Source organism: Dama dama, chromosome 11, assembly GCF_033118175.1.
Source record: "Dama dama isolate Ldn47 chromosome 11, ASM3311817v1, whole genome shotgun sequence".
NCBI classification, from domain to species: Eukaryota; Metazoa; Chordata; class Mammalia; order Artiodactyla; family Cervidae; genus Dama; species Dama dama.
Genome location: NC_083691.1, coordinates 82,765,838 through 82,792,475, shown reverse-complemented (window position 1 = coordinate 82,792,475; position 26,638 = coordinate 82,765,838). Strand labels below are relative to the sequence as shown.

The following is a 26,638-nucleotide window of genomic DNA, read 5'->3' as shown; positions in this document are numbered from 1 at the left end:
TATCCTAGAGAAATGTCTCTAAATTTAACTCCAACTTGGCAGAAAAGCTGTTTCATATTTAAAGTTATATATAAAATGCCATCTACTCTATGAAAAGAAATCCACAATTCTCTCCTACTGCCAAACTACCAATGTTTCAAATAAATATGTAACAAAACATTTTAACTCAGTATTTTACTTTGATCAGATTAAAGTATATTTCAGTTCAAGGGCAAAAAAAATTACCAAATTTGTGGTTTAAGAAAGATGAAAATTTTTAAGGAAGTTCCACATAGGAATCTTTCACTTCAACTTTCATCGGACTCTTAAATTATTTCATAACTAAACAAAGACAGTATGAAGGTGATCAAGTGTCCATTAAATAACACAAAAATACACTCTTTCATTAACTGTGTTTCCCCATACATCTACAACTACTACAAATAATTACAACCCTCAACAGTGGCCTTGCTCTGGCAAGCAAGCTATAAAGACTAGACAGCAGAGGGGCGGGGGGGAATCTATAAATAATTTACTTGAGCTCAGAACCCAGTTTTGATAACTTTCAAAGGCTCTCATCAAGTACTCAGACTCTGAGAACAGGTTTTTTATGAGAACTCAAGATGCAGAATTGTGCTCCCAATATCTGTTATCACTTTCAAATGATAGAGTGGTATCATAATATTATGAATGGTTCTTCTCTGCATATCAGAGCTGGAGAAAAAGTAGGATAACTGTATAAACAAATAAAATCACTGTAGAAGATACATTGTTGTCTGCTACAATCTTAAATATTCTAAAATATTGATACATCCAATTCAAGGCAAAAAAACAAATTATAAATTTTACTTCATTGCTTTAAAATACAGATAAGAAATTTTATAACTTATAGATGAGTTTTAAGTCAACTATATTTCTAACTTACACAAAGTCATTTAACGTAAGCATTTTCCTACCTTAAAGTATTCTACAAGATCTCTACAAGTGACTTTAGATCCACTTATCTCTTTTTCTACCAAATTTTCTGGGGCAAGGAGCAATGGAACCAGATTTCGAAGCTCTCTTTTAAACTCTTCATCAATATCTGGTGGGCATGAAATTAGTCAACATGTTAGTTAAAAAAAAAAAGAAATAAAGTCACCATTGGTAAGAGTTAATGAAATTCTGTTTTATAAAACAGGAGTATGATACTTAAGTATAGATTCATTTAAAAAAACTCATCCAAACCTGTCACACTGACACATCTCCTAGGAAAAAATATAATGCCCCCCAAACTCTAGTACCCCCTTTTCCTCATCTTTCAATAATTCTGTCAGCTCAAATAATAAAAAACTGTGAACTACCAAGACAAATTCCACATTAAGTATTTTAAGTAAACTATCCTTTCCAAATGGCAGACAATTCATGAAACTGTATTAAATATTAAAACTAAATTTTGTTTTTCTAGCCATACTGTTAAAGTTTTGTTAATCCTCAAGTCCCCTGCTATCATGCTCATAATAATCCTAAAACATACACAGAAAACTATACCATCACCCTGAAACAGACTTAAATCTAATTATATCAATACAATATATTGGTAATGCTTTTTAGCAGACTGCAATCAGATGAAATACTGAAATGTTCTTAGTCTCCAGTATTTTTAGGACATCAGTGCTGAGCAACAGACATTAAAAAATATGTTAATCAATATGCTAGGCATTTGCAACAAACCAATGGAAAGCTAGAAAGACCACACAGAGCACTACAATCACTTCATTAACAATGCATTGAAATATCCTCCACTATAAGAGAGAAATTTTAAGGAACTACATATATATATATATATGTATTATTTTTTTAACTTTCAGTTTCTAAAACTTGAGTTCTGATTTTAGCAAGAATGGGAATTCCCACCTTTCAATCTCCCATCAAAACTAGGATTAGTTGCAACTTTAAGACCAGGATGTGGCAAAAGGAAGCAACCAAGATTTGAGAAACAATTGTGAATGTGCTTCCTTACATTCTGCAGCTCTTCATGTTGATTCTGTTTTACCTGGAGGTAGGAGGACAGGGTAAAGGAGCAAACAAGAGAAAAACAAACTTTCTTTTAAAATTACACACACATATTCACAGGCATGCACAGTAATTCAAATGCTACTCCAGATGGGTGTTTTTTGACAATGTAAAATTTTATTAAAGACCCATTTCTAACCATTTGGTAAGACCCACCTCCTCTCCTAAACCAAGAGGTTTCTTTTTTTTCCTGTTAGCTATCAAAGTGAAAGTGAAAGTCCTCAGTCGAGTCTGACTCTGCGACCCCATGGATTATACAGTCCATGGAATTCTCTAGACGGAATATTGGAGTGGGTAGCCTTTCCCTTCTCCAGGGGATCTTCCCAACCCAGGGATCACCCATGTCTCCCGCAATGCAGGTGGATTCTTCACCAGCTGAGTCACAAGGGAAGCCCATTAGCTACCAAGGATATGAATAAATACAAATAATAATTAATCATAACATCTAACACCAGAACAAGAGGTGTGACTGTGATTTATAAACCCGTCTTTAAAGTACTTACAATGGCAAAGAAAAAAACAAAGTACTAATCTGCCTACAAATAATAAGGTCAGCCCTTGGGCAAAACAACAGATAAGGTGAAAATCACCAGTGCAGTCTAAAGAACTTTAAAAATTCCAAAGAACCGTAAGATTCCAGCACTCATTCCAAATGACTGTTTATGACATACGCTAGTCATCAGTTTTTTGCAAAAGAGAAACTGCTATGTATTTTCTGGAAGAATATACTAAAGTTAGATTTTTTTTTTTTTTTTTAATTTATTTATTTGGCTGTGCTGGGTCTCTTAGTTGCAGCATGTGGGATCTAGTTTCCTGACCAGGGATTGAACCCGGACCCTCTGCATTGGGATTACAGAGACTTAGCCACTGGACCACCAAAAGTTAGATTTTTAATAACTACTTATCCCAATATAATTCACATACTCCCTCCTAAACTCGTCTCAAAAACCATTCTAAAATACATGTACTATCAGTAATCAACAAAACCTGGAAACTACCCAAATCTCCACTGAGAGTAGAATGGAAAAATTATTATTATTCTTACAATGGAATACTGCATATCAATGAGAATACGTGAACTAAACTACATGCAACAATATGAATTAAACTCAGAAATGTAATACTGGACAAAAGAAACTGGACACAAAAGAATACATACTGTGTGTGTGATTCCTTTCATAAAAAGTCTAAAAACAAAGCCTCTTGAAGGTCTGAACAGCAGTGAAGGGTTTGGGGACCAGGGGGAGTTAGTAGACAAAGGTGGGTGCTTCTGGGTCATTATATGGCTATGTTCAATTTGCACAAATTCATCAAGGTGTATGCATACTTATGGTCTGTGTACTTTTCTGTATCACTTTAACAATGTATTTAAAAAACCCTTTGTCTTTGAAGTCCATAATTCTGAATTTAGTTAGTATGCCTAAAGTACTTCATGTTAATTTCTTCCAAACAAACCAAAGATTAATGAAAATCTTTGACAGTCTCGAAATGCCTTTCATATAATCTAAGAATAAGGATTTGGTTTTAATCTCAGTCTAGGATTAAGAAAAATTATATTATACCCTCAGTCATTGAATATGGTTGCAAAACTAAATGCATCCTTCCACAGGGAACAAACAAAAGTTTATTACCCCAAAGAAAGAAACCTCCTATTTATGAATAAAGATTTTTATATATCTTTTGTGGATGTCATTGGTGGGTTGTATTTGACCTGAGGGTTTCCACGGGAGGATACCTCTAGGAATAAGGATCATGGTGGTGAGTTTATTTTCCAGCACTGCCTTGGTGTGGCATTTTGCATGGGTCAGAACAGGAGTCTGGATATTTGGGTCCTATTACAGTTACCAATAATGTGTTAAATGACCAAAGGCAAGTCACTTTTCTGGGTCCCAGTTTTGAGGTGTGTGTGTGTATAAATGCTATACTAGATAAAATATTTAAGATCCCTTTTCTAGCTCTCTATATGCTGCCACTCTATGAGACAACATTCCTTGAAAAGAAAGTCTCACATCATGTGTTCAATGCATGCAATCTGAAAAGATCAAAAGGTTAGTCTACTTCAAACTCTTATCCTGTGAATTTATCCTGTGAATTTGATTTATTGAAATGTTCCTTCAGTATGTCTCTGGAGAGAAATATCTGTTCCTTTATTTCTATTCAAGGGCATTTCTACTGTCCTCTTTTGCAGAAGTGCTACCAATTTACATCTCATCAATTATGTATGGGGTTACCTAGGTTAACTAGGGATACTCGATTTGTCCCAATGATACTTAGACATTGGTGGTCTAAGCAGCAGTCCAGGCAGCCCACTCCTTCACCTGACTTGGTGCTTATGCTCTCCTCTCTCAGAAATAGGGACTTACCTGCAATCTCTTTTCAAGGAACTGTTTGCCACCTTCCAAACCATATGAATGTTCATAAGGATAACTCCAGTCTCGAATCAAAAACATTAATGTCTACAGAAAAAAGGAGAAACATAGAACCATTTCTTATAAAATTTTACCAAAAATTACTACCTTAACAACTGAAGTGTCCCTTACTCCCCAGAAACAATTCTTATCAAAAGTTAGAGCAACCAAATGGTTTACTACTACTCACAATTTTATCAAGAGCCTACTACATAAACCAGTAACACTCCCAACTCTTATACCAAGAATCTACATCCACTTGAGAAACTTACTGTATATATGGTCACCACAAGCAATAACACAGCAATTTTTAAGAAGAAACAAAAGACCTATCAGGGTATACAGATCATAATTGTAAGCCAAGATTGTGTAATTAAAAGACCAAATAATTCACAGAATTTTTTATTCTTACATGCTTAGGTTCCTCAACTCAGCATTACTGACGCTTTGGGTCAGATAATTCTTAGCTGTGCACACTTGTCCTATGTATTACAGGATGTTGAGCAGCACGTCTGGTCTCTAAAACTAGATACCAATGGTATTAACTTCCTCCCCAAAACTGTGACAATCTAAAATGTCTCCAAATATCAGCAAATGCCCTCTGGGTGGCAAAATTACCCCAGTTCAGAAAAACAGATATAGGCCAAATAGAGTACATTTTATAATATACAAAAAATGACACCATAACCTGTCCAAATATTTCATAAAAGTGATCACTTGAGCCAGACAAGACTGAGACTGAATCAGTGTAAACCACTAAGAACCACCAGGGATGCTCTCATGTAAGGGAAGACTTCACACCGGATGAGCAAACAGGGTGGAGTCACTCTCACCTACTGTGACACAATAACCAAGTAATACTACGTCAACTCAAACTATCTGAAATTAGCTTTATTTTTTTTTATTTTAAATTAGCTTTGTTTTTTTTTTAAGACTCCAAAGAAGCAAGCAGAGTATATGCTTCTCAAATAACTCCACCCAAATTAATTTCTGACTTAATATTCTGCACCTAGCATTTAAAGGTAATGAAAAAACATGGGAGAGAGACATAATAAATTCTGAAACTTTTCTATGAATCAAAAATGAACAGTAACAGGTCTAATTTCAACTTGTAATATACTACCCCCCGCCCACTACACACACACAACCAATAATATGTTGCAGTAGTTTATGATGTATACAAGAAGTTTACATGACTATCTCAAGTCTGGGAATTAACACCTAATTAAGAGAAATGTTATTAACTTCTTTAAGTAAAAATTCTAAGAATCAATCTATAATCATTTTCTATTTCCTATCTTGTAAATTGCTACTGTTAAGTTGGTGATGACTCTACCATAAATTAGTTTCAATTCTGCTGGATCTGTTGCTAAAAATTAGTTTGGCATAATGTCCTTATGTCTTCAGATATACAAGATGACAGTTTTTCACAGATTAATTTCTTTTAATGATAAAATACTTAATTTACCTGAAATGGTTTCTGGTAGATTTCTTCCATTGCAAGTCTGCCGTATTCTGTAAATAACTATCAAATCAAATTATTTAAAATAATGCCCCCAGAGACGTTGAAAGAAGACATCTGTAAAGCTGTTCTATATCAGACCACTAGATGTCAGGGCCTTTAAAATCACTTGAAAGCCAAGTATTTAATTTTTTAAGACCAAGTATACACTAAAATTTATTTTAGTTAAGTCATGTATCTGTTTAAAATCATATAATAGTCAATCTTCTTACAATATTATAGATTCTTGGTGTAAAGTAACAATAAAGTAGGAATTAAATTTTCAATACTTTGGCACACATTCTTTGAGACATACATACTTGCAAGTGTTGAAGATCATCTTCCTGAATATTTTGAGACAAATTATATACCTGTTAAAACAGAATTTGATTTTCATTAGGCTTTAGTTTGAATACTCAGCTGTATATAACTTTACTTATGGAAATGAAGGCTATTTTATACCTGAACACATATGAATGGCTCAGTCATTATCTTAACTGGTGGTCCACGAGAAGGATTTCTTTTTCCCTGACTATACAACATTAAGGGGGGAGCAGCAGTGGTAACCTACGTAAAAATCATGAACACATGCACATGGGGCCAAGAAAGCAGCACACATCTTTTTACAGTATATGTAGTGTACTTATACTTATGTTGTATGTTTACATACTTACACTTATGTAGTAAGTTTCTTCAATGATACACCATGAGTTTTTTTTTTTAAGTATAGGGTTTCCCCAACTATTTTTCTAAGTCAATGAATGTGAAGGGCATAGTTCTACAAAGATCAAACTCCTCCTTGGAGCATTCACAACATATAGTTTATAGTTACTCATGGGTGCCTCAGCTACCATTGACTTTAATATGATTATCTTTTTACTTAAGCAAACTCAGTCTAAATAACGAAAATTTTATCAGACTGTAGTAGCTGTTTAAAAACACACACACACACACACACACACACACACACACAGAACAGTAGGTGGCACTCTTGCCCTTTTCCAAATTTTTAGGAGGCTTTCCAAGCCACACAGACCAGGGCTGATAATGGTAAGTTAGGTAAGTAAGTATAAATATCAAATAGGCTAAGTTTTCAAACTGAATACAATGACATATAATTTCTTGTATGCTAAGCCACTTCAGTCGTGTCCAATTCTGTGTGATCTTATGGACTGAAGCTGCCAGGCTCTTCTGTTCATGGGATTCTCCAGGCAAGAATACTGGAGTGGATGGCCATGTCCTCTCCAGGGGATCTTCCTAACCCGAGGATTGAATCCAGATCTCCTGCACTGCAGGCAGATTCTTTACCAAATGAGCCACCAGGGAAGGTCTTATAATTTCTGAAGTATGTGTCTTTCGATTTTTTTTCCCTGTTTGAAAGAACCCCCATTATATCGAAAAAAAATCTAAAAAACTTAAATACTAATTGATTATATTTAAAAAGTAGCTTTTCAAAAGAATTATGATATACATTTTTATAGCATCTTTATTTGAAAATTACTAATGTTTTTGCACATAGTTTTGAAGCAATGTGAAAAATGCAGTTATCAAAAACAAAATTTTAGAACTAGAAGGAGCACTGAAGGAGCATCTGACCCTAACTTTGTATTGTCCATGGGTAAAACTGAGATCCTTTGGGTCCAGTTTGGGTCCAGAATTCTGTTTGCTGAAAAACATGGAGAACTCATGGCTCCTGACCCCTTTTCTCTCCTCAGTCCCCAAGTCTGAGGAAGGCGCGTTCAGCAGTCCATTGGGAGATGGACCAATGTGACCTGGCATTCTGGAAGTGGAATGGTTTGGGTGGAGGCAGGGGAAAGGTGAGAAGAACTGGGTTTGAGACCTAATATCTGTGGAGCATCACTCAGGGTACCTTCTGAAACCATTAAACCCTAGAATGGAGCAGCAAGTACCTCAACCATGCAGAATTTTAGAGGCTTTGCGAAAATTCTGGCAAGTGCCACTGGCCAGTGGGAATTAAAGGGACCTGTCTTGGGACTGGAGCTGTGCTTAGGGAAGAGAATGAACAGTCAGACTTGACTACCTACCCACCATGCAGGCTTCTGAGTGGATGCGGGCAGCACCCCAGTGCCCCAAAAGTCCATCATTAGGGTTTGCGCCTTTTTGTGAGGGGCATGAAGGGCATTTGGAGAAGGAAATGGCAACCCTCTCCAGTATTCTTGCCTGGAGAATTCCATGAACAGAGGAACCTGGCAGGCTACAGACCATGGGGTCACAAAGGGTCAGACACAACTGAGTGACTATCACTCACTCAAGTACTCGAAAGAAAGAGAAACTAGAGAGAAGATTCACTAGGTCCAGTCCTTCTGAATCAGATCTTTTAAGAGACCACCTAGGCCACCAAAGGAGAAAAGTAGTAGGTGTCCATAGTTGCAGCCTCTGCTAAGAAATAACATATCTAAAAAAATAGGGTTACTCCAAATATAGAACAATCTATTCTAACCGCAAGCAAGTGACGATCCAACTTAATCACTTGGAGGTCACGAAAATAAACAGTCACTAATGCCAGCAAACTTAAAATGATTTTCTCAGCTAATTCCAAACAGGTACTTAAAAAGGAATTAATGATTGAGGTGATTAAACTCTATTTAAACTTAAAAACTGAGAGCATAACCAACCTCTTCTCACTGATATGGGCCTTAGCATTTAGAAAATGGGCCCAGATCCTTTCATTGTCAGGGCCAGGTTATAAACAGCAAAGAGAAAAGACTTGTTTACTGTAGATCATTAGTACTTAGTATACCATGCTGTACTTAGCATACCACACTGTACTTAACAAGATGCTCAACAATTATTTTTTTTTTAAAAATAAATGACAAAGGGATCAATCTGTCATTAGCCTATCAATCATAGAACTTATGTAATAAGGAACGACAGAAATCTGGCCTCAATAATCAGGAAAGAAACAGTAATAAAAAATAATTTCAGGGACTTCCCTGCAAGTTCAGTGATTAAGACTCTATGCTCCCAAGGCAGGGGGAATGGGTTCGATCCCTGGTTAGGGAACTAAGATCCCACATGCCGGTCAGCACGGCCTTAAAAACAACAAAAAATTAATCTTTTTGATTATTTAGTTTACAAAGCCCTTTGTTATGCATTATCTCATTTGGATTTCATTTCTTTTTTTTTTAATTTTTTTTTTTTTTTTATTAGTTGGAGGCTAATTACTTCACAACATTTCAGTGGGTTTTGTCATACATTGATATGAATCAGCCATAGATTTACACATATTCCCCATCCCGATCCCCCCTCCCACCTCCCTCTCCACCCGATTCCTCTGGGTCTTCCCAGTGCACCAGGCCCGAGCACTTGTCTCATGCATCCCACCTGGGCTGGTGATCTGTTTCACCATAGATAATATACATGCTGTTCTTTTGAAATATCCCACCCTCACCTTCTTCCACAGAGTTCAAAAGTCTGTTCTGTATTTCTGTGTCTCTTTTTCTGTTTTGCATATAGGGTTGTCGTTACCATCTTTCTAAATTCCATATATATGTGTTAGTATGCTGTAATGTTCTTTATCTTTCTGGCTTACTTCACTCTGTATAAGGGGCTCCAGTTTCATCCATCTCATTAGGACTGATTCAAATGAATTCTTTTTAATGGCTGAGTAATATTCCATGGTGTATATGTACCACAGCTTCCTTATCCATCCATCTGTTGATGGGCATCTAGGTTGCTTCCATGTCCTGGCTATTATAAACAGTGCTGCGATGAACATTGGGGTGCACGTGTCTCTTTCAGATCTGGTTTCCTCAGTGTGTTTGCCCAGAAGTGGGATTGCTGGGTCATATGGCAGTTCTATTTCCAGTTTTTTAAGAAATCTCCACACTGTTTTCCATAGCGGCTGTACTAGTTTGCATTCCCACCAACAGTGTAAGAGGGTTCCCTTTTCTCCACACCCTCTCCAGCATTTATTGCTTGTAGACTTTTGGATAGCAGCCATCCTGACTGGCGTGTAATGGTACCTCATTGTGGTTTTGATTTGCATTTCTCTAATAATGAGTGATGTTGAGCATCTTTTCATGTGTTTGTTAGCCATCTCTATGTCTTCTTTGGAGAAATGTCTGTTTAGTTCTTTGGCCCATTTTTTGATTGGGTCATTTATTTTTCTGGAATTGAGCTTCAGGAGTTGCTTGTATATTTTTGAGATTAATCCTTTGTCTGTTTCTTCATTTGCTATTATTTTCTCCCAATCTGAGGGCTGTCTTTTCACCTTACTTATAGTTTCCTTTGTAGTGCAAAAGCTTTTAAGTTTCATTAGGTCCCATTTGTTTAGTTTTGCTTTTATTTCCAATATTCTGGGAGGTGGGTCATAGAGGATCTTGCTTTGATTTATGTCGGAGAGTGTTTTGCCTACTATGAGGCCACCATCACCCTAATTCCAAAACCAGACAAAGATGCCACAAAAGAAGAAAACTACAGGCCAATATCACTGATGAACATAGATGCAAAAATCCTTAACAAAATTCTAGCAAACAGAATCCAACAACATATTAAAAAAATCATACACCATGACCAAGTGGGCTTTATCCCAGGAATGCAAGGATTCTTTAATATCCGCAAATCAATCAATGTAATACACCACATCAACAAATTGAAAGATAAAAACCATATGATTATCTCAATAGATGCAGAGAAAGCCTTTGACAAAATTCAACACTCATTTATGATTAAAACTCTCCAAAAAGCAGGAATAGAAGGAACATACCTCAACATAATAAAAGCTATATATGACAAACCCACAGCAAGCATCACCCTCAATGGTGAAAAATTGAAGGCATTTCCCCTGAAATCAGGAACAAGACAAGGGTGCCCACTCTCACCACTACTATTCAACATAGTGTTGGAAGTTTTGGCCACAGCAATCAGAGCAGAAAAAGAAGTAAAAGGAATCCAGATAGGAAAAGAAGAAGTGAAACTCTCGCTGTTTGCAGATGACATGATCCTCTACATAGAAAACCCTGAAGACTCTTCCAGAAAATTACTAGAGCTAATCAATGAATATAGTAAAGTTGCAGGATATAAAATTAACACACAGAAATCCCTTGCATTCCTATATACTAACAATGAAAAAACAGAAAGAGAAATTAAGGAAACAATACCATTCACCATTGCAACAAAAAGAATAAAATACTTAGGAGTATATCTACCTAAAGAAACAAAAGACCTATACATAGAAAACTATAAAACACTGATGAAAGAAATCAAAGAGGTCACAAACAGATGGAGAAACATACCGCGTTCATGGATTGGAAGAATCAATATTGTCAAAATGGCTATTCTACCCAAAGCAGTCTATAGATTCAATGCAATCCCTATCAAGCTACCAACGGTATTTCCCACAGAACTAGACCAAAGAATTTCACAATTTGTATGGAAATACAAAAAACCTCGAATAGCCAAAGTAATCTTGAGAAAGAAGAATGGAACTGGTGGATTTCATTTCTGACTGCACACAAAAGCACATTATGAGACAATTAAGCATAGTAAGAATTCTCATTTTACAATAAGAAAGTGGCTTTAAGTTGTCCAAAATTAGGCTTCTCACTATCATAAAGTTAAATAAATAACAGAACACCACAGTGTAAGTTTTAGGACAGAGAGCTTATAATTTAAAGCAAGCCAGAGAGTCAGCTAATCTGAAGGGCTATAATGTGATAATACAAACACAGAGATGTGGCTTCTGGTTGCCTCAGGAAAATGGCAGTTGTGCCACCCTGTAAGATGGGAGGAAAAAAAAGTAGAACAAATTGGAAAAGAGAGATTCTGAGGGCCCCAAATAACACCATTTAGTTTGTAGAGACAGATATCTCCACCCCTATAATAAAAAGAAACCCCTTCTCTTTTATCTCAAAGTAATATCCAAAAGTTGTTTCCACTGACAGCTAGATACTTTGAACTAAGGAAGGAGAAGGGAACTTTAACCTAGTCATACATTCCAGATGCTAATGGAAAGCACAAAAACCAAGACACTGTGACAGTATCGTCTACAATCTGTCATCAGTAAGAAATATTTCTTATCTCAGGAGAAGCACATACTTTTTAAAATATTTGCAAATATGTATCTTGAAACATCATCACCAGCTGGACCTAACCACCATACTTCAATAATTCTTTTTTCAGCCGTAGAAGTTATCAACCACAGATAAGCTCATAAAAGGGAAAGTAAAAAAATACAAAATAACCTGTGGTGGTTTAATTCCATCCAATCAGTTTAAATTATACAGGAAAAAGATGGCCTAGCTCAAAGAGACTAGAACTTGACACAACACCAAACATAACTAGGGTATAGCATAAGTGAAAAAAGAATTTTACTCCTTTCTAAGTGAAACAGGTGCTATCCTAGATTATATAAACATCACTTAGGTTTCCTAAATTAAATATGAATTAATTATTATGCCTCTACCTCCATTCATTCAAATAATCAAGTACTAGTTGCCACGCACATCAAGTAGAAAACTAAATTTAATTACTTGGTTTTGCTGTTTGGTTGATTTAGCCAAAAAATAAAAACATACTCTACATTTTACTGTATCTGGCAACCACAGTATCAACTGAATATCCTTGAATTCAATTAAGGATAACATACAATAATATATATTCTTTTTTAAAAAAAGCATTGATGCTACAACAAAAAACCAAAGGCATTGGCAGTTGGTTCACTGCTTCCCTGGTAAGCACTTTTATGAAATCTCACATTGTAAGCCAGGACAGCAAGCACAGAAACATAAGTGAGCAATAAGAAATGTAAACAGTTTCTCTCATTTTAATCCTTCTTTTCTTCAATCAAATGGCATTGTGAGGAAGAGCAAAGGTATCAGAGCTATGTGACTGGCCATGTGGAGCACCCCTGAGTCTCACCTGAACAGAGCTGGTCATCGTGCTCAGAGCAAACACCGTGGCACAATCCTTGATCGTTGACTGGCTATCAAAGGCACCCTGGGTATCCATTAGCAGCACAGCCACCTAGGAATTTAAAAGTTTGAAGTACTAAGTAAAAACTCACCAACAGCGATTTGCAAAAGTCAAATATAAAATGGTTACTATAAAAACCAGTAATTAAGTCAAGAAAAGTACATATCTCACACACTTTGACATAATAATCCACATGTTTAAGTTATCAAATAATAAGATAAGAGTTCTGTGTTGTTTTGCTCAAGAAATATGGAAGAAAAAATAGTAAAAAAAAAAACTATAAACAGAATTTTACTTTTGTTCCATTAGGTCTCTCGATCACAAATACTTCATTCCAGACTTGTATGCCTGTAGTTTCTCTTTCGCAACCACCTCGCCATGTAAAGCCAGTCAATGGTTCATTGTTTCCACCAATCCAACTCTGAGAATCCTGTTGAAATCAAGCATAAATATAAAATAAAACACACAAAAATAAGAACTCTAAAGGAATGTAAGTCACCCATTCTTCACAACATTGTAAAGCAACTACACTTCAATAAAAATTTGAGGAAAAAAAGAAATCATCCACTCCTTATTTTATAGATAAGGACAGTATATCCAAAGAGATAAAATATACTGTTAACATTACACAAGTAGTTACAAGAACAGTCCCAAATCCCACATCCCTCACAGAGATGTGGTCTTCCTCCAAACCTGAACCTTCTCAAATCTGCTCGCATTTTCAATGTAGGCTTCTAGATAAGTGGGGTCACACCCACTTTTCCCACTTTGGAAAGACTTCCTATGTTCAAAATCATAAAAATACCAGCTATTTTGACACGTCCTTCTACAAACCTAAGTTCCAGACAGAATGACTGTCAAAACAGCACTGCTCTCTTAGAATAGCTTATACTAAAATGTTTTCACACTGCCTTAATTTTCTCTTTAAAAAACATCAACTTTAAAAATAACCACAAGACTTGTATAAAATCTGATTCAAACAATCCAACTCTAAATCTTTTTCAAAACAAAAAGGGAAATCTGAATCCAGACTGGGTATTGTATTAGATGGTGCTAAGTTGGGATAAAGATGATTGTGTGATGTAATAATGGCTTTGAGGTTGTAATAATAATAATAATAATAAAGTCTTATCTAGTTAAACTAAACAAGTAAAAGGGCAGAGAGGAAAACAGATGAAACAAGACCAGGAAAATGTTGGTGGGTACACTGGGGTTTGTTATACTCTACTATTTTGGGGTATGTTTAAACTTTTCTATAATAAAATGTTTTAGCACATACATTACAGGACTAAACTGTTTTGATATTATAAAATTATATGAAATTTAATATACCATAAGCTAATTTATCTAGAAAATATGGAATATAATAAATGAGTTAACTTTGACACATATTAAGAGCCCTCTACTTTAAGTATATTTAAAGCCCATATACCCTTTTCTCAAAGTACCTCACCTCACAGGAAAAATTCCTTTGTTTCAGAAATAATTCTAATATATAGTAATATATAATATATATACTACATATAATATATATAATAATATATAATAATTCTATATAGTCCAAAATAGATAACAAAGCTCCAATTAGGGGTGGAGAAAGATGTGTAAGGTAGCCTTAATGAGGAAAAGGTGGGAGAAAAAAGTGCTGCCCAAATTATCACTATTTAACGTGAAGATCAATCTTAAACATCCGTGGGCTTCCCTGGTGGCTCAGATGGTAAAACACAAACCATCTATAATTATTATTCCACAAAACTCCAACCCCAGTAGGTTACCAATCCTATCACTTACAAAATTCTCTTGGACTCTCTTCTTCACTTTCAGTATCTTCAACTTAAGACCCTCATCCTCTATTGGTCACAAGGCTGATATATGGTACAACTCTATTAATACTATATACTACAGACTTGTGCTTCAAGAAGCACCCTTCACAGGGATCAGAGGATTAACAGCATACTCTGCTGCTGCTGCTGCTGCTGCTAAGTCGCTTCAGTCGTGTCCAGCTCTGTGCGACCCCACAGACGACAGCCCACCAGGCTCCGCCATCCCTGGGATTCTCCAGGCAAGAACACTGGAGTGGGTTGCCATTTCCTTCTTCAATGCATGAAAGTGAAAAATGAAAGTGAAGTCTCTCAGTCGTGTCAGACTCTTCGTGACCCCATGGACTGCAGCCCACCAGGCTCCTCCTCCATCCATGGGATTCTCCAGGCAAGAGTACTGGAGTGGGTTGCCACTGCCTTCTCCTAACAGTACACCCGAGATAAGCCCAATTATGGTCTTGCGCTAACTATACTTTTTAGATGCTCCAAATCACCTTGAACCTCCCTGTTGTACCCTCCAACCCATCCTTCCCAACTGTCACTTAATGTTCTCAACAAGAAATCTAAAATCATGCCATGATCCCGCTAAAAAGCCATCTGTGGCTCCCCATTTCTTTACAGGACTATCTGGAGACCTGTTGTATACAATCCACCTTTATTTACATTCCCTATCTCTGCTCCTAAAGTCCCCCAAACACACACACCTGTTCCAGTTTGTCCCACAACAAAAAAGGTCAATATTCCCATAGGTTGCTTAGCATCTCTATACCTTTGTTCCATCTGCTCTCAGCTTAGACTGAGCGGGTGGTCAAGAAAAGGAACTCCAACTTTTCTGAACTCTTAAAGCATATTACTGACACTTCAGGTGACACTTTAAATGGCTATGCACTGCAGTTCTTGTGTAAGTATTTAGAGCACAGGCCATAAACTCCATCTGATTTACAAAACTGTTTCTACCAAAGTGCCTTCCTTATTCGGGGCTCTCACACATAGTATCTCATTCCCCAACAATGTCAAAGTGATGTTTAACCTATACAAGTAATTTAAAAGAATCTATCCTATTAGAAAAATCTACTTTTATTCTACATATTACTTTTTACTTAATTACTTAAATTTTTTCCCTATCTCTTCTATGAGAATTTAAGTTCCATGAAGAAAAAAAGTTTTGTCATTTTTTTCCTCTCAAAACACAGGATAGTATTCCCAGAACATAGAATAGTGCCTGGTTTGCAGTAGGCACTCAAAATACTTGCTCAATAAATACATTAAATTTTTTAAATTATTAAGTTTCAACATGTTCCCTTTTGCACATGGGTAAGAGAGATGGAAGAAATAAAATCCTTTCAATCACTGCTAGAAACAATACAAGAATAAGAGAATACAACTAAGTTTTAAAAAGTATAGATGACTGAAATCATAGGCTAAGTAAGATGCTTGTTAACCTCACTATCTCCAAAAGAAACTTTAAAAAGAATTGGTGTCTCACTAAAAAAAGATGTACTAACTATATCTCTTCTTAGTTTACCCTGTAATGAAAATGTTTACTAAATTGCTATTGTCACTAAGTCGCCCAACTCTTTGTGAACCCATCCACTACAGCGTATCAGGTTTTCCTGTCCGTCACTATCTCCTGGACTTTGCTCAAACTCTTGTCATTGGGCTGGTGATGCCTTTCAACCATCTCATCCTCTGTTGCCCACTTCTCCTCCTGCCCTCAGTCTTTCCCAGCATCAGAGTCTTTTCCAATGAGTCAGCTCTGCACATCAGATGGCCAAAGTACTGGAGCTCCAGCTTCACCATCAGTCCTTCAATGAACGTTCAGGGTTGATCTCCTTTAGGATTAACTGGTTTGACTCCTTGCTCTTCAAGGGACTCTCAAGAGTCTTCTCCATGACCACAGTTCGAAAGCATCAATTCTTCCGCGCTCAGCCTTCTTTATGGCCCAATTCACATATATATGACTACTGTATGTGACTACTGGAAAAATCATGTGTGTGTTAATCATGTCCAACTCTTTTGTGATCCCATGGGCTGTAGCCCACCAGGCTCCTCTGTCCATGTAATTCTCCAGGCAAGAATACTGTAGTGGGTTACCATTTCCCCTCTAGGGTATCTTCCCAACCCAGGGATCAAACCTGGGTCTCCTGCACTCCCGGCAGTTCCTTTACCGTTTGAGCCACCACAAGTTTGACTATGTGGACCTTTGTCGGCAAAGTGATGTCTCTGTTTTTTAAAACGCTATCTAGGTTTGTCATAGCTTTCCTTCCAAAGAGCAAGCATGTTTTAATTTCTTGGCTGCAATTACCATCTGCAGTGATTTTGGAGCCCAAGAAAATAAAAGTCTGTCAATATTTCCTTTTTTTTCCCATCTATTTGCCATGAAGTGATGGGACTGGATGCCATGATTTACTTTTTTGAATGTTGAGTTTTAAGCCAGCTTTTTAACTCTTCTCTTTCACCCTCATCAAGAGGCTCTTTAGTTCCTCTTAGCTTTCTGCCATTAGAGTATCATCTGCATATCTGAAGTTGTTGATATTTCTCCCGGCAATCTTGATTCTAGCTTATGCTTCCTTTAGCCTGGCATTTCATATGCTGCACTCTGAGTAGAAGTTAAATAAGCAGGGTGACAGTATACAGCCTTGACATATTCCTTCCCTAATTTTGAACTGGTCCATTATTCCACATCCAGTTCTAACTGTTGTTTCTTGACCTGTACACAGGTTTCTCAGGAGGCAGGTAAAGTGGTCTGGTATTCCCACCTCGTTAAGAATTTTCCAGAGTTTGTTGTGATCCACACAGTAAAAGGCTTTAGCCTAGTCAATGAAGCAGAAGTATTAAATTGATCAGTCAATAAAAGAATGAGAGAAAGGTAAATCAGAGAACCTAGCTAATTAAAACCAGTTAAGTTTGACATTTCAAAACATGAAATTAAGAAGTTTTGTTATTTCTCTAACATACTGAACACTGGTAAATTTAATATATTCATTCAACAAATATTTATTTAACCCCTACTGTGTGCCAGCCACTGTTCTAGGTTCAAGGGATAGAGCAGTGAAAAAGAACAAACATCTCTGCCCTCAGGAGCATGCTCATGAATTCGAGAAGGTGCCTCGCTCATAACAAATACTACCTGCTGTCATAAGTGAGTAGAAGCAAACTTAAGAACTTGAAAAACAGTAACCTGATACCATTTATTAATACAGGGACAAAAACTAAAAATTTCAAAAATTATCTTAATCCTCCAGTTAAAAAAAAAAGCTTACTGAATAAGTCCCAGTTGCAAAAGGCATCTCAGCTGAAAAGACTTGAACTTTGAATGTAGTCAAATATTATAGTGAATAAACAGAAATCCTTGCCAGAAAGACTCGCCAATACAATTATCAACAATAAAGAACCCCTACCTGCTCTAAACAATAAGAAACAAATTCTTATTTGACCATAGGAAAGATAACATTCTCTGGCAACAAAGTGAAACAAAAGCTAGGTAAATCTGCACGTGGCTGGTGGTCCAGCCAGGTCTCCTAACTTCAACAATGGGCAGGCCAGAAGATAAAGGTGCATTGAGAAGCCGTAACAACTCAACACAGCTGTAAGGAAAATGGACAGAAGGATGAAATTAAAGATCCAAGTAACTGTACAATGAAAGAGCAGATCCTTCTGAGCTATGACGCATTCCCTATAAAAACATAACAGATAAAAATCTTAATCTGTATAAACTAGTACCTAATTTAGGAGGTAGGTTATTAACACCAAACACCCAAATGATAGAATAAGCTAATATTAACATTCTGACCACCAAGCATAACTTCAGAGTTTTCATTTGAATATGTAAGAATACTCGGCAAGTCCTAGAGCCAATTAAGAAACATTAGACTTTTAAAACAATTCATCCACAAGAAGTTCCCTGAGGTTCTCACTTTCTGTTTGTTTTGGCCCTGCCACGTGGTTTGCAGAATCTTAGTTTCTTGACCAGGGATTGAACCCAAGCTGTGGCAGTGAAAGCACTGAGCCCTAACCACTGGACCACCAGGGAATTCCCTGCAACCATTTTCAAACACACACAGGGGCAAGTAAGCACTGAGAGCAGTCCCTATTAACAAAGGCCAGCCCTTCAAGGCAAACTACCTGATCAGAGCTTTATCTAACTCTGGAAATTTCAGTTCATCAACTCCAGTTCCCTCTAGCCTTCCTGCTTCAAGTAAAGGGAGAAAACAATTTGTTAAGGCTGAGGAAATTTCTGAAGGTCACAGCCCAGGGACTCAGGTCCACTTACAAAACTGAGATTTAATCATAAAATGATAAAGCTCTCCTCACGCACACATTACCACATCACTCAGTAGATTACAACCGACAAAGTAGCAAGACACAGATTCTATTTAAGGAGTTCTCAGAGAAACTCAAGGACAATGGAGGGGGGCAGAGAATACTGAAGTCTCTGGGATCTAAAGCGGCAGAAAACATTAAACAATCTCTGAGCTAGAACTAGATTAACATAAAACTTCACAGTAAAAGCTTAACTCTCAGTTCCTATTTTCTGATAGTTCATGTCTGATAAGTACAAGCCATGTCAAAGGTAAGGAAAAACAGACTGATAAGACAAAGCAACCATAAGAATCAAACTCAGGTATGATGCAGATTTTGAAATATTAGACAGGAAATTTAAAGTAAGTAAGGTAAATACCATAAAAGCTCTAATTTTAAAAAGTGGAAACTGTGAAAAACAAGTAATGTAAGCAGGGAGATGGAAACTCAAAGAATCAAAAGAAAATGCTAGATAGAAAAAATACTATTATAGAAATAAAGAATACCTTTAATATACCTGGGCTTCCCTTGTAGCTCAGCTGGTAAAGAATCCATTTGCAATGCAGAGACCTGGGTTTAATCCCTGGGTTGGGAAGACCCACTGGAGAAGGGAAATGCTACCCACTCCAGTATTCTGGCCTTGAGAATTCCATGGACTGTATAGTCCCTGGGGTCACAAAGAGTTGGACACGACTGAGCAACTTTCACTTTTAATATACTTATCCACAGACTGGACACATCAACAAAAGAATCAGTGAACACAAGCATGAATCAACAGAAACTTCCCAAACTGAAATGCATAGACAAAAAAGGATAAGAATAACAGAAGAGACTATTTAAGAACTGTGGGACAATTGCAAAAAGGTATAAATAGGTATGGCTTCCCTGGTGGCTCAGTGGTAAAGAATCTGCTTGCAATGCAGGCGATGTGGGTTCGATCCCTGGGTGGAGAAGGTCTTCTGGAGGAGGAGATGGCAAACCACTCCAGTATTCTTGCCTGGAAAAGCCCATGGACAGAGAAGCCTGGTGGGCTATAGTCCATGGGGTCATAAAGAGTCGGACATGACTAAGTGACTAAACCAGTAAATAGGTATAATGGGAATACGAGAAGGAGGGGGAAAGGCATAAAAGAAACATCAGAAGTAATCAATTCAGTTCAGTCACTCAGTCTTGTCTGACTCTGCCACCCCATGGACTGCAGCACACTAGGCTTCCCTGCCTATCACCAACTCCTAGAGCTTGCTCAAACTCATGTCCATCGAGTCGGTGATGCCATCCAACCATCTCATCCTCTGTCAGCCCGTTCTCCTCCTGCCTTCAATCTTTCCCAGGATCAGGGTCTTTTCAAATGAGTCAGTTCTTCACATCAGGTGGCCAAAGTACTGAAGTTTCAGCTTCAGCATCAGTCCTTCCAACGAATATTCAGGACTGATTTCCTTTAGGATGGACTGGTTGGATCTCCATGCAGTCCAAGGGACTCTCAAGAGTCGTCCCCAACACCACAGTTCAAAAGCATCAATTCTTCGGTGCTCAGCTTTCTTTATAGTCCAACTCTCACATCCACACATGACTACTGGAAAAAACATAGCTTTGACTAGATAGACCTTTGTCAGCAAAGTAGTATCTCTGCCTTTTAACATGCTGTCTAGATTGGTCATAACTTTTCTTCCAAGGAGCAAGTGTTTTCAATTTCATGGTAATAATGGCTGAGAATTTCCTGAAATTAATGACAAATACTAAAGAACAGATCTAAGACAATCAAATAACACCAAACAGGATAAATACCAAAAGATCTATACCAGGCAAATCAAAGCCTAACTGAAAAATGACAAAGACTAAAAGGAAATCCCAAAAGAAAACAAAGACAAAAACACTTATAGGAACAAGGAACAATAAGAATCACTTTGGACTTCTCATCTGAAACCATACAAACAAGAAGAGAATGGAATGAAATATGTAAAGTGTTAAAAGAAAAAAGCCACCAACCTAAAATTCTCTATCCAGTAAAGTTATCCTACAAAAGTGAAGGAGAAATAAATTCTTCCTTAGATAAAAAACGAAGGAGGTTGTCACCAGTACACCTGCCTTGCAAGAAATGTTAAAAGTTCTTCACAAAGAAAGAAAATAATACAGGCTGGAAACTCAGACATATACATAAAAGAATATCAGAGAAAGACAAGAAAATCTTTTATTCTTCTTTCTCTTAATTCATCTAATAGACAACAGTGTGTCCAAAGTGCTACTTGCAACAATGTATTAGGTGATTATGGTATATATAGAGAGGAAATTAAAAACATAAGGTATAGCAGGGAGGCACTGGAAATACTCTGTCATAAGGTACCCATACTACCCATAAAGCAGTATAGTAATATTCTAAAAGCAAACTTAGATCAGTTGTAAATGTATATTGCAAACTCTGGGCAATTAGATTTTTTAATATTTAAATAAATATAATAGATACACTAAGCAAGAATAGAATGTGGAATCATATAAAATAGTCAATTAAAGCTAAAGAAGGCAGAAAAAGAGAATAAAAAAGAACCAACAAATATAACAAGTATCAATAATCACTTTAGACATGCATGATTGAAGTAAACCAATTAAATGAAAGAAACTGTCACTGGGTTAAAAATAAATCCAACTATTCGCTGTCCACAAAAAGTCCAGTTTAAACATAAAGAAAAGGAATGGAGAAAGATATACAATGCTAGTTGGCTTAAAGCTCAACATTCAGAAAACTAAGATCATGGCATCTGGTCCCATCACCTCATGGGAAATAGATGGGGAGACAGGGGAAACAGTGTCAGACTTTATTTTTGGGGGCTCCAAAATCACTGCAGATGGTGACTGCAGCCATGAAATTAAAGGACGCTTACTCCTTAGAAGGAAAGTTATGACCAACCTAGATAGCATATTAAAAAGCAGAGACATTACTTTGCCAACAAAGGTCCGTCTGGTCAAGGCTATGGTTTTTTTTCCAGTGGTCATGTATGGATGTGAGAGTTGGACTGTGAAGAAAGGTGAGCACCAAAAAATTGATGCTTTTGAACTGTGGTGTTGGAGAAGACTCTTGAGAGTCCCTTGGACTGCAAGGAGATCCAACCAGTCCATCCTGAAGAAGATAGGTCTTGGGTGTTCATTGGAAGGACTGATGCTGAAGCTGAAACTCTAATACTTTGGCCACCTCATGCGAAGAGTTGACTCATTGGAAAAGACCCTGATGCTGGGAGGGATTGGGGGCAGGAGGAGAAGGGGACGACAGAGGATGAGATGGCTGGATGGCATCACTGACTTGATGGGCATGAGTTTGAGTAAATTCTGGGAGTCTGTGATGGACAGGGAGGCCTGGCGTGCTGTGATTCATGGGGTCGCAAAGAGTCAGACACGACTGAGCGACTGAACTGAACTGAACTGCACACTAATCAAATAAAAGCTAGAGTAGCTACACTAATTTCAGACAGAGCTGACTTTAAGACAAGGAAATTATCAGGATAAAGAGTGGTAATACATAATGATAAAAGGAGTCATTTCTCTGGAAAAACTTGACAATCTTCAATGTATATATGCTTAATAAGAAAGCATCAAAATATATGAGGAAAAAACTGAATTCCAAGGAGAAACAAGAAAATCTGCTATTACACTTGGAGACTTCAACACCCCTCAATCAGTAATTGACGGATCCAGAAGACAAACTATCAGTTCCCTGATGGTATAGTTGGTAAAGAATCTGCCTGCAATGCAGGAGACCCTGGTTCAATTCCTGGGTGGGGAAGACCCACTGGAGAAGGGATAGGCTACCGACTCCAGTATTCTTGGGCTTCCTTTGTAGCTCAGCTGGTGAAGAATTCACCTGCTATGTGGGAGACCTGGGTTCAATAACTGGATTGGGAAGATCCCCTGGAGAAGGGAAAGGCTAGCCACTCCAGTATTCTGGCCTGGAGAATTTCATGGACTACAGAGTCCATGGTTGCAAAGAGTCAAACACGACTGAGTGACTTTCACTTTCAAGGATACAGCTGAACTCAACAGCATCAACATTCAAGCAGATCTAACTGATCTTAGAGATTCCTTCATCCAACAATGGAATACACATTCCTCTCAGTCTCATACAGAACATTCCCCAAAATAGAACCCTGGGCTTTAAAACAAAACTTAAACCTTAAAGAACAGATCATACAAAGCATGCTCTCAGACCACAAATGAATTAAACTAGAGACCAATAATGTAAACAAAACTGGAAAACCCCAAAATAAATAGTAGGAGTTTACACAACATACTTCTAAATAACACACGGGTCAAAAAAATCCCAACAGAAATTTTTAAGTATTTTGAACTAAATGAAAATGAGAAAAACAACTGATGAAAACATGTGAAATGCAGTGACAGCAATGATTAGAAAAGACTTTATAGAACTGGGTGCACATATTAGGAAAAATATCTAAAACCAAAACTAGAAGAATAATTTAACCTAAAGAAGCAGAATAAAATTACAGCAGAAACCTTAATAACACTGAACATAAGAAAACAGGATATCAAGACAACAGGGGAAAAAAAATAATCAAACCAAAGCTGGTCCTTTAAAAGATCAATAAAATTGATTTGAGAGAGGTGAGATACATTAAAAATATCAGAAATCAGAGGAGTCAAAACTACTAATCTCATGGACTTTAGAAAAATAATAAAAGATTAAGAACAATTCTATGCCCACAATTTTGAAAACTGACTTGAAATGGACTGATTATTTGTAAGACATAACCTACCAAACTCACATGAGAAAAAAATATATCATCTGAATAGGTCTGTATCTACTAATGAAATTTAATCAACAATAACCTTCAAAAAAGAATGAACCAAGTTCAGACAGTTTCCCTGCTAAGTTCTACCAAACATTTAAGGAAGAAATGATAAAATACTAGTTCTCTCTAAACTTTTCCAAGAAATAGAAGCAGAGGTGATACTTCCTAATTCATTCTATGAGGCCAGTGCTATCTTAATATCAAAACCAAATGAAGACATTACAAAAAAAGAAAACTAAAGACCAATATATCTCAGGAATATAGATGTAATAATAGTCAACAAAATATTAGAAAATTGAATCCAACAATGTATAAAAAGAATTATATACCACAACTAAGTGGACTATTCTAGGGATGCAAGGCTAACTCAACATTCAAAAAATTAGTATGATCCATTTCATTGAAAAAGTGAGAGAGTTCCAGAAAAACATCTATTTCTGCTGTACTGACTATGCCAAAGCATCTGACTGTGAGGATTACAACTGTGGAGAATTCTTAAAAGAGATGGGAATACCAGACCACCTGACCTGCCACCTGAGAAATCTGTATGCAGGTCAAGAAGCAAAAGTTAGAACTGGACATGGAACAACAGACTGGTTCCAAATAGGAAAAGGAGTACCTCAAGGCTGTATACTGTCACTCTTTTTATTTAACTTATATGCAGAGTATATCATGCGAAATGCTGGACTGGATGAAGCACAAGCTGGTATCAAGATTGCCAGAAGAAATATCAGTAAACTCAGATACACAGATGACACCACCCTTATGGCAGAAAGCGAAAAAGAACTAAAGAGCCTCTTGATGAAAGTGAAAGAGGAGAGTGAAAAAGTTGGCTTAAAACCTAACATTCAGAAAACTAAGATCAGGCATCTAGTCCCATCACTTCATGGGAAATAGATGGGGAAACAATGGAAACAGTGACAGACTTCATTTTGGGGGGCTCCAAAATCACTGCAGATGGTGACTGCAGCCATGAAATTAAAAGACGTTTGCTCCTTGGAAGAAAAGTCATGACCAACCTAGACAGCATATTAAAAAGCAGAGACATTACTTTGCTAACAAAGGTCTGTATAATCAAAGCTATGGTTTTTCCATCAGCCATGTATGGATGTGAGAGTTGGACCATAAAGAAAGCTGAGCGCCCAAGAATTGATGCTTTTGAACTGTGGTTGGAGAAGATTCTTGAGAGTCCCTTGGACTGAAAGGAGATCCAACTAGTCAATCCTAAAGGATATCAGTCCTGAATACTCATTGGAAGGACTGATGTTGAAGCTGAAGCTCCAATACTTGGCCACCTGATGCGAAGAACTGACTCATTTGAAAAGACCCTGATGTTGGGAATGACTGATGGCAGGAGAAGGGGCCAACAGAGGATAAGGTGATTGGATGGCATCACCGACTCAATGAACATGAGTTTGAGCAGGCTCCGGGAGTTGGTGACGGATAGGGAAGCCTCGCATGCTGTAGTCCATCGGGTCACAAAGAGTCAGACACAACTGAGAGACTGAACTGAAATGATCACATCAACAAACTAAAGAAAAACCATATGATCATATGAATAGATGCAGAAAAGGCATCTGACAAAATCCAATGTCCATTCATGATTAAAAAAGCAAACAAAAACTGTCTTAGCACATTAGAAAGAGAGAACTTCCTGAACTTAACAATATCTCCAAAAAAAATTCTACAGCTAACATCATACACAGTGGTAAAAACCTAGGTGTTTCTCCCTAAAGGTTAGGAAAGAGATAAGAAGATATGCTCTTATCACCTGTATTCATCATTGTACTAGAGATTCTAGCTAGGACAATCAGCCAAGAAAAAGAGATAAGAGGTATTCAGACTGGAAGGGAAAAAAGAAAACTATATTTACAGATGATGTGGTCTTGTATATATGTATAGAAAACATTTAAAAAGTCCACTAAAAAGCTACTGGAATGAATAAATGAGTTAAACAAGATTGCAGGATAAAAGATCAACATAAAAATATCAATTGTATACTTGCAATGAACAACCTAAAAATGAAATTAAGAAAACAATTCTATTTATAACATCATCAAATAAGGAGCAAATTTAACAGAAGTATAAAAAATACAAACTACAAAACATTTTTGAAAGAAATTAAAGACGACCCACATAAATGGAAAAACATGCCATGTTCAAAGATCAAAATGCTTAATATTCAGACAATATTACCCAAACTCATCTTTTATACTCAGTCCAAACACCAACATAATCCCAACTAACCTCCCATAGAAACTGACAGGCTAAGTCCAAAATTCATACCGAACTGCAAGGGACCTAGAACAGACCTAGAACAATCTTGAAAAAAGAAAAATAAAAAACTAAGAGAATTCATTTCCTGTTTTGAAAACTTACTACAAAGCAACAGTAATCAAGACATTCTAGTACTGGCATAAGAACAGACCAATGCAATAGAATTGAGAGTGCAGAAATAAAGTCACATGTCTATGATCAACTAATTGTCAACAAGGGTGCCAAGAGCATTCAATGAGGAAACAGCCTTTCCAACAAACGGTGCTGGAACAAGCACATGCAAAAGCACATGTGCTGGGATAAGCACATCCAAAAGAATGAAGCTAAACCCTTATATCATACCATTATCATTCATTATTACATATTAATGTACTATATATAAAATTAGTAAAAATGTTATATTAATATATTCACAATAATAGCATTAGTCATAAGCCAAAGGTGGAGACAACCCACTAGCAATGAATGGATAAAGAAAATGAAATATATCTATACAACAGAATGTTATTCATTCTTAAGAAGGAAGGAAGCACCAGTAATGCTATAGCATGTTTAAACAAACAT

At 36.9% G+C, this 26,638-nt stretch overlaps 1 protein-coding gene across 4 annotated transcripts in view; it reads right to left on the bottom strand.

Annotated features, from left to right (window-relative positions):
- ATL2 (atlastin GTPase 2) overlaps positions 1-26,638 on the bottom strand; it is a 68,904-nt gene that overhangs the window by 6,054 nt on the left and 36,212 nt on the right. For all 4 annotated transcript variants that reach the window (XM_061155575.1, XM_061155578.1, XM_061155577.1 and 1 more), the window contains 7 exons: positions 13,175-13,309; positions 12,826-12,930; positions 6,264-6,314; positions 5,911-5,967; positions 4,398-4,490; positions 1,876-2,014; positions 936-1,063 (listed from right to left, as the gene is read on the bottom strand). In XM_061155575.1, coding sequence (XP_061011558.1) covers positions 936-1,063; positions 1,876-2,014; positions 4,398-4,490; positions 5,911-5,967; positions 6,264-6,314; positions 12,826-12,930; positions 13,175-13,309 — 708 coding nt within the window. The remainder of the gene's footprint in view (positions 1-935; positions 1,064-1,875; positions 2,015-4,397; positions 4,491-5,910; positions 5,968-6,263; positions 6,315-12,825; positions 12,931-13,174; positions 13,310-26,638) is intronic.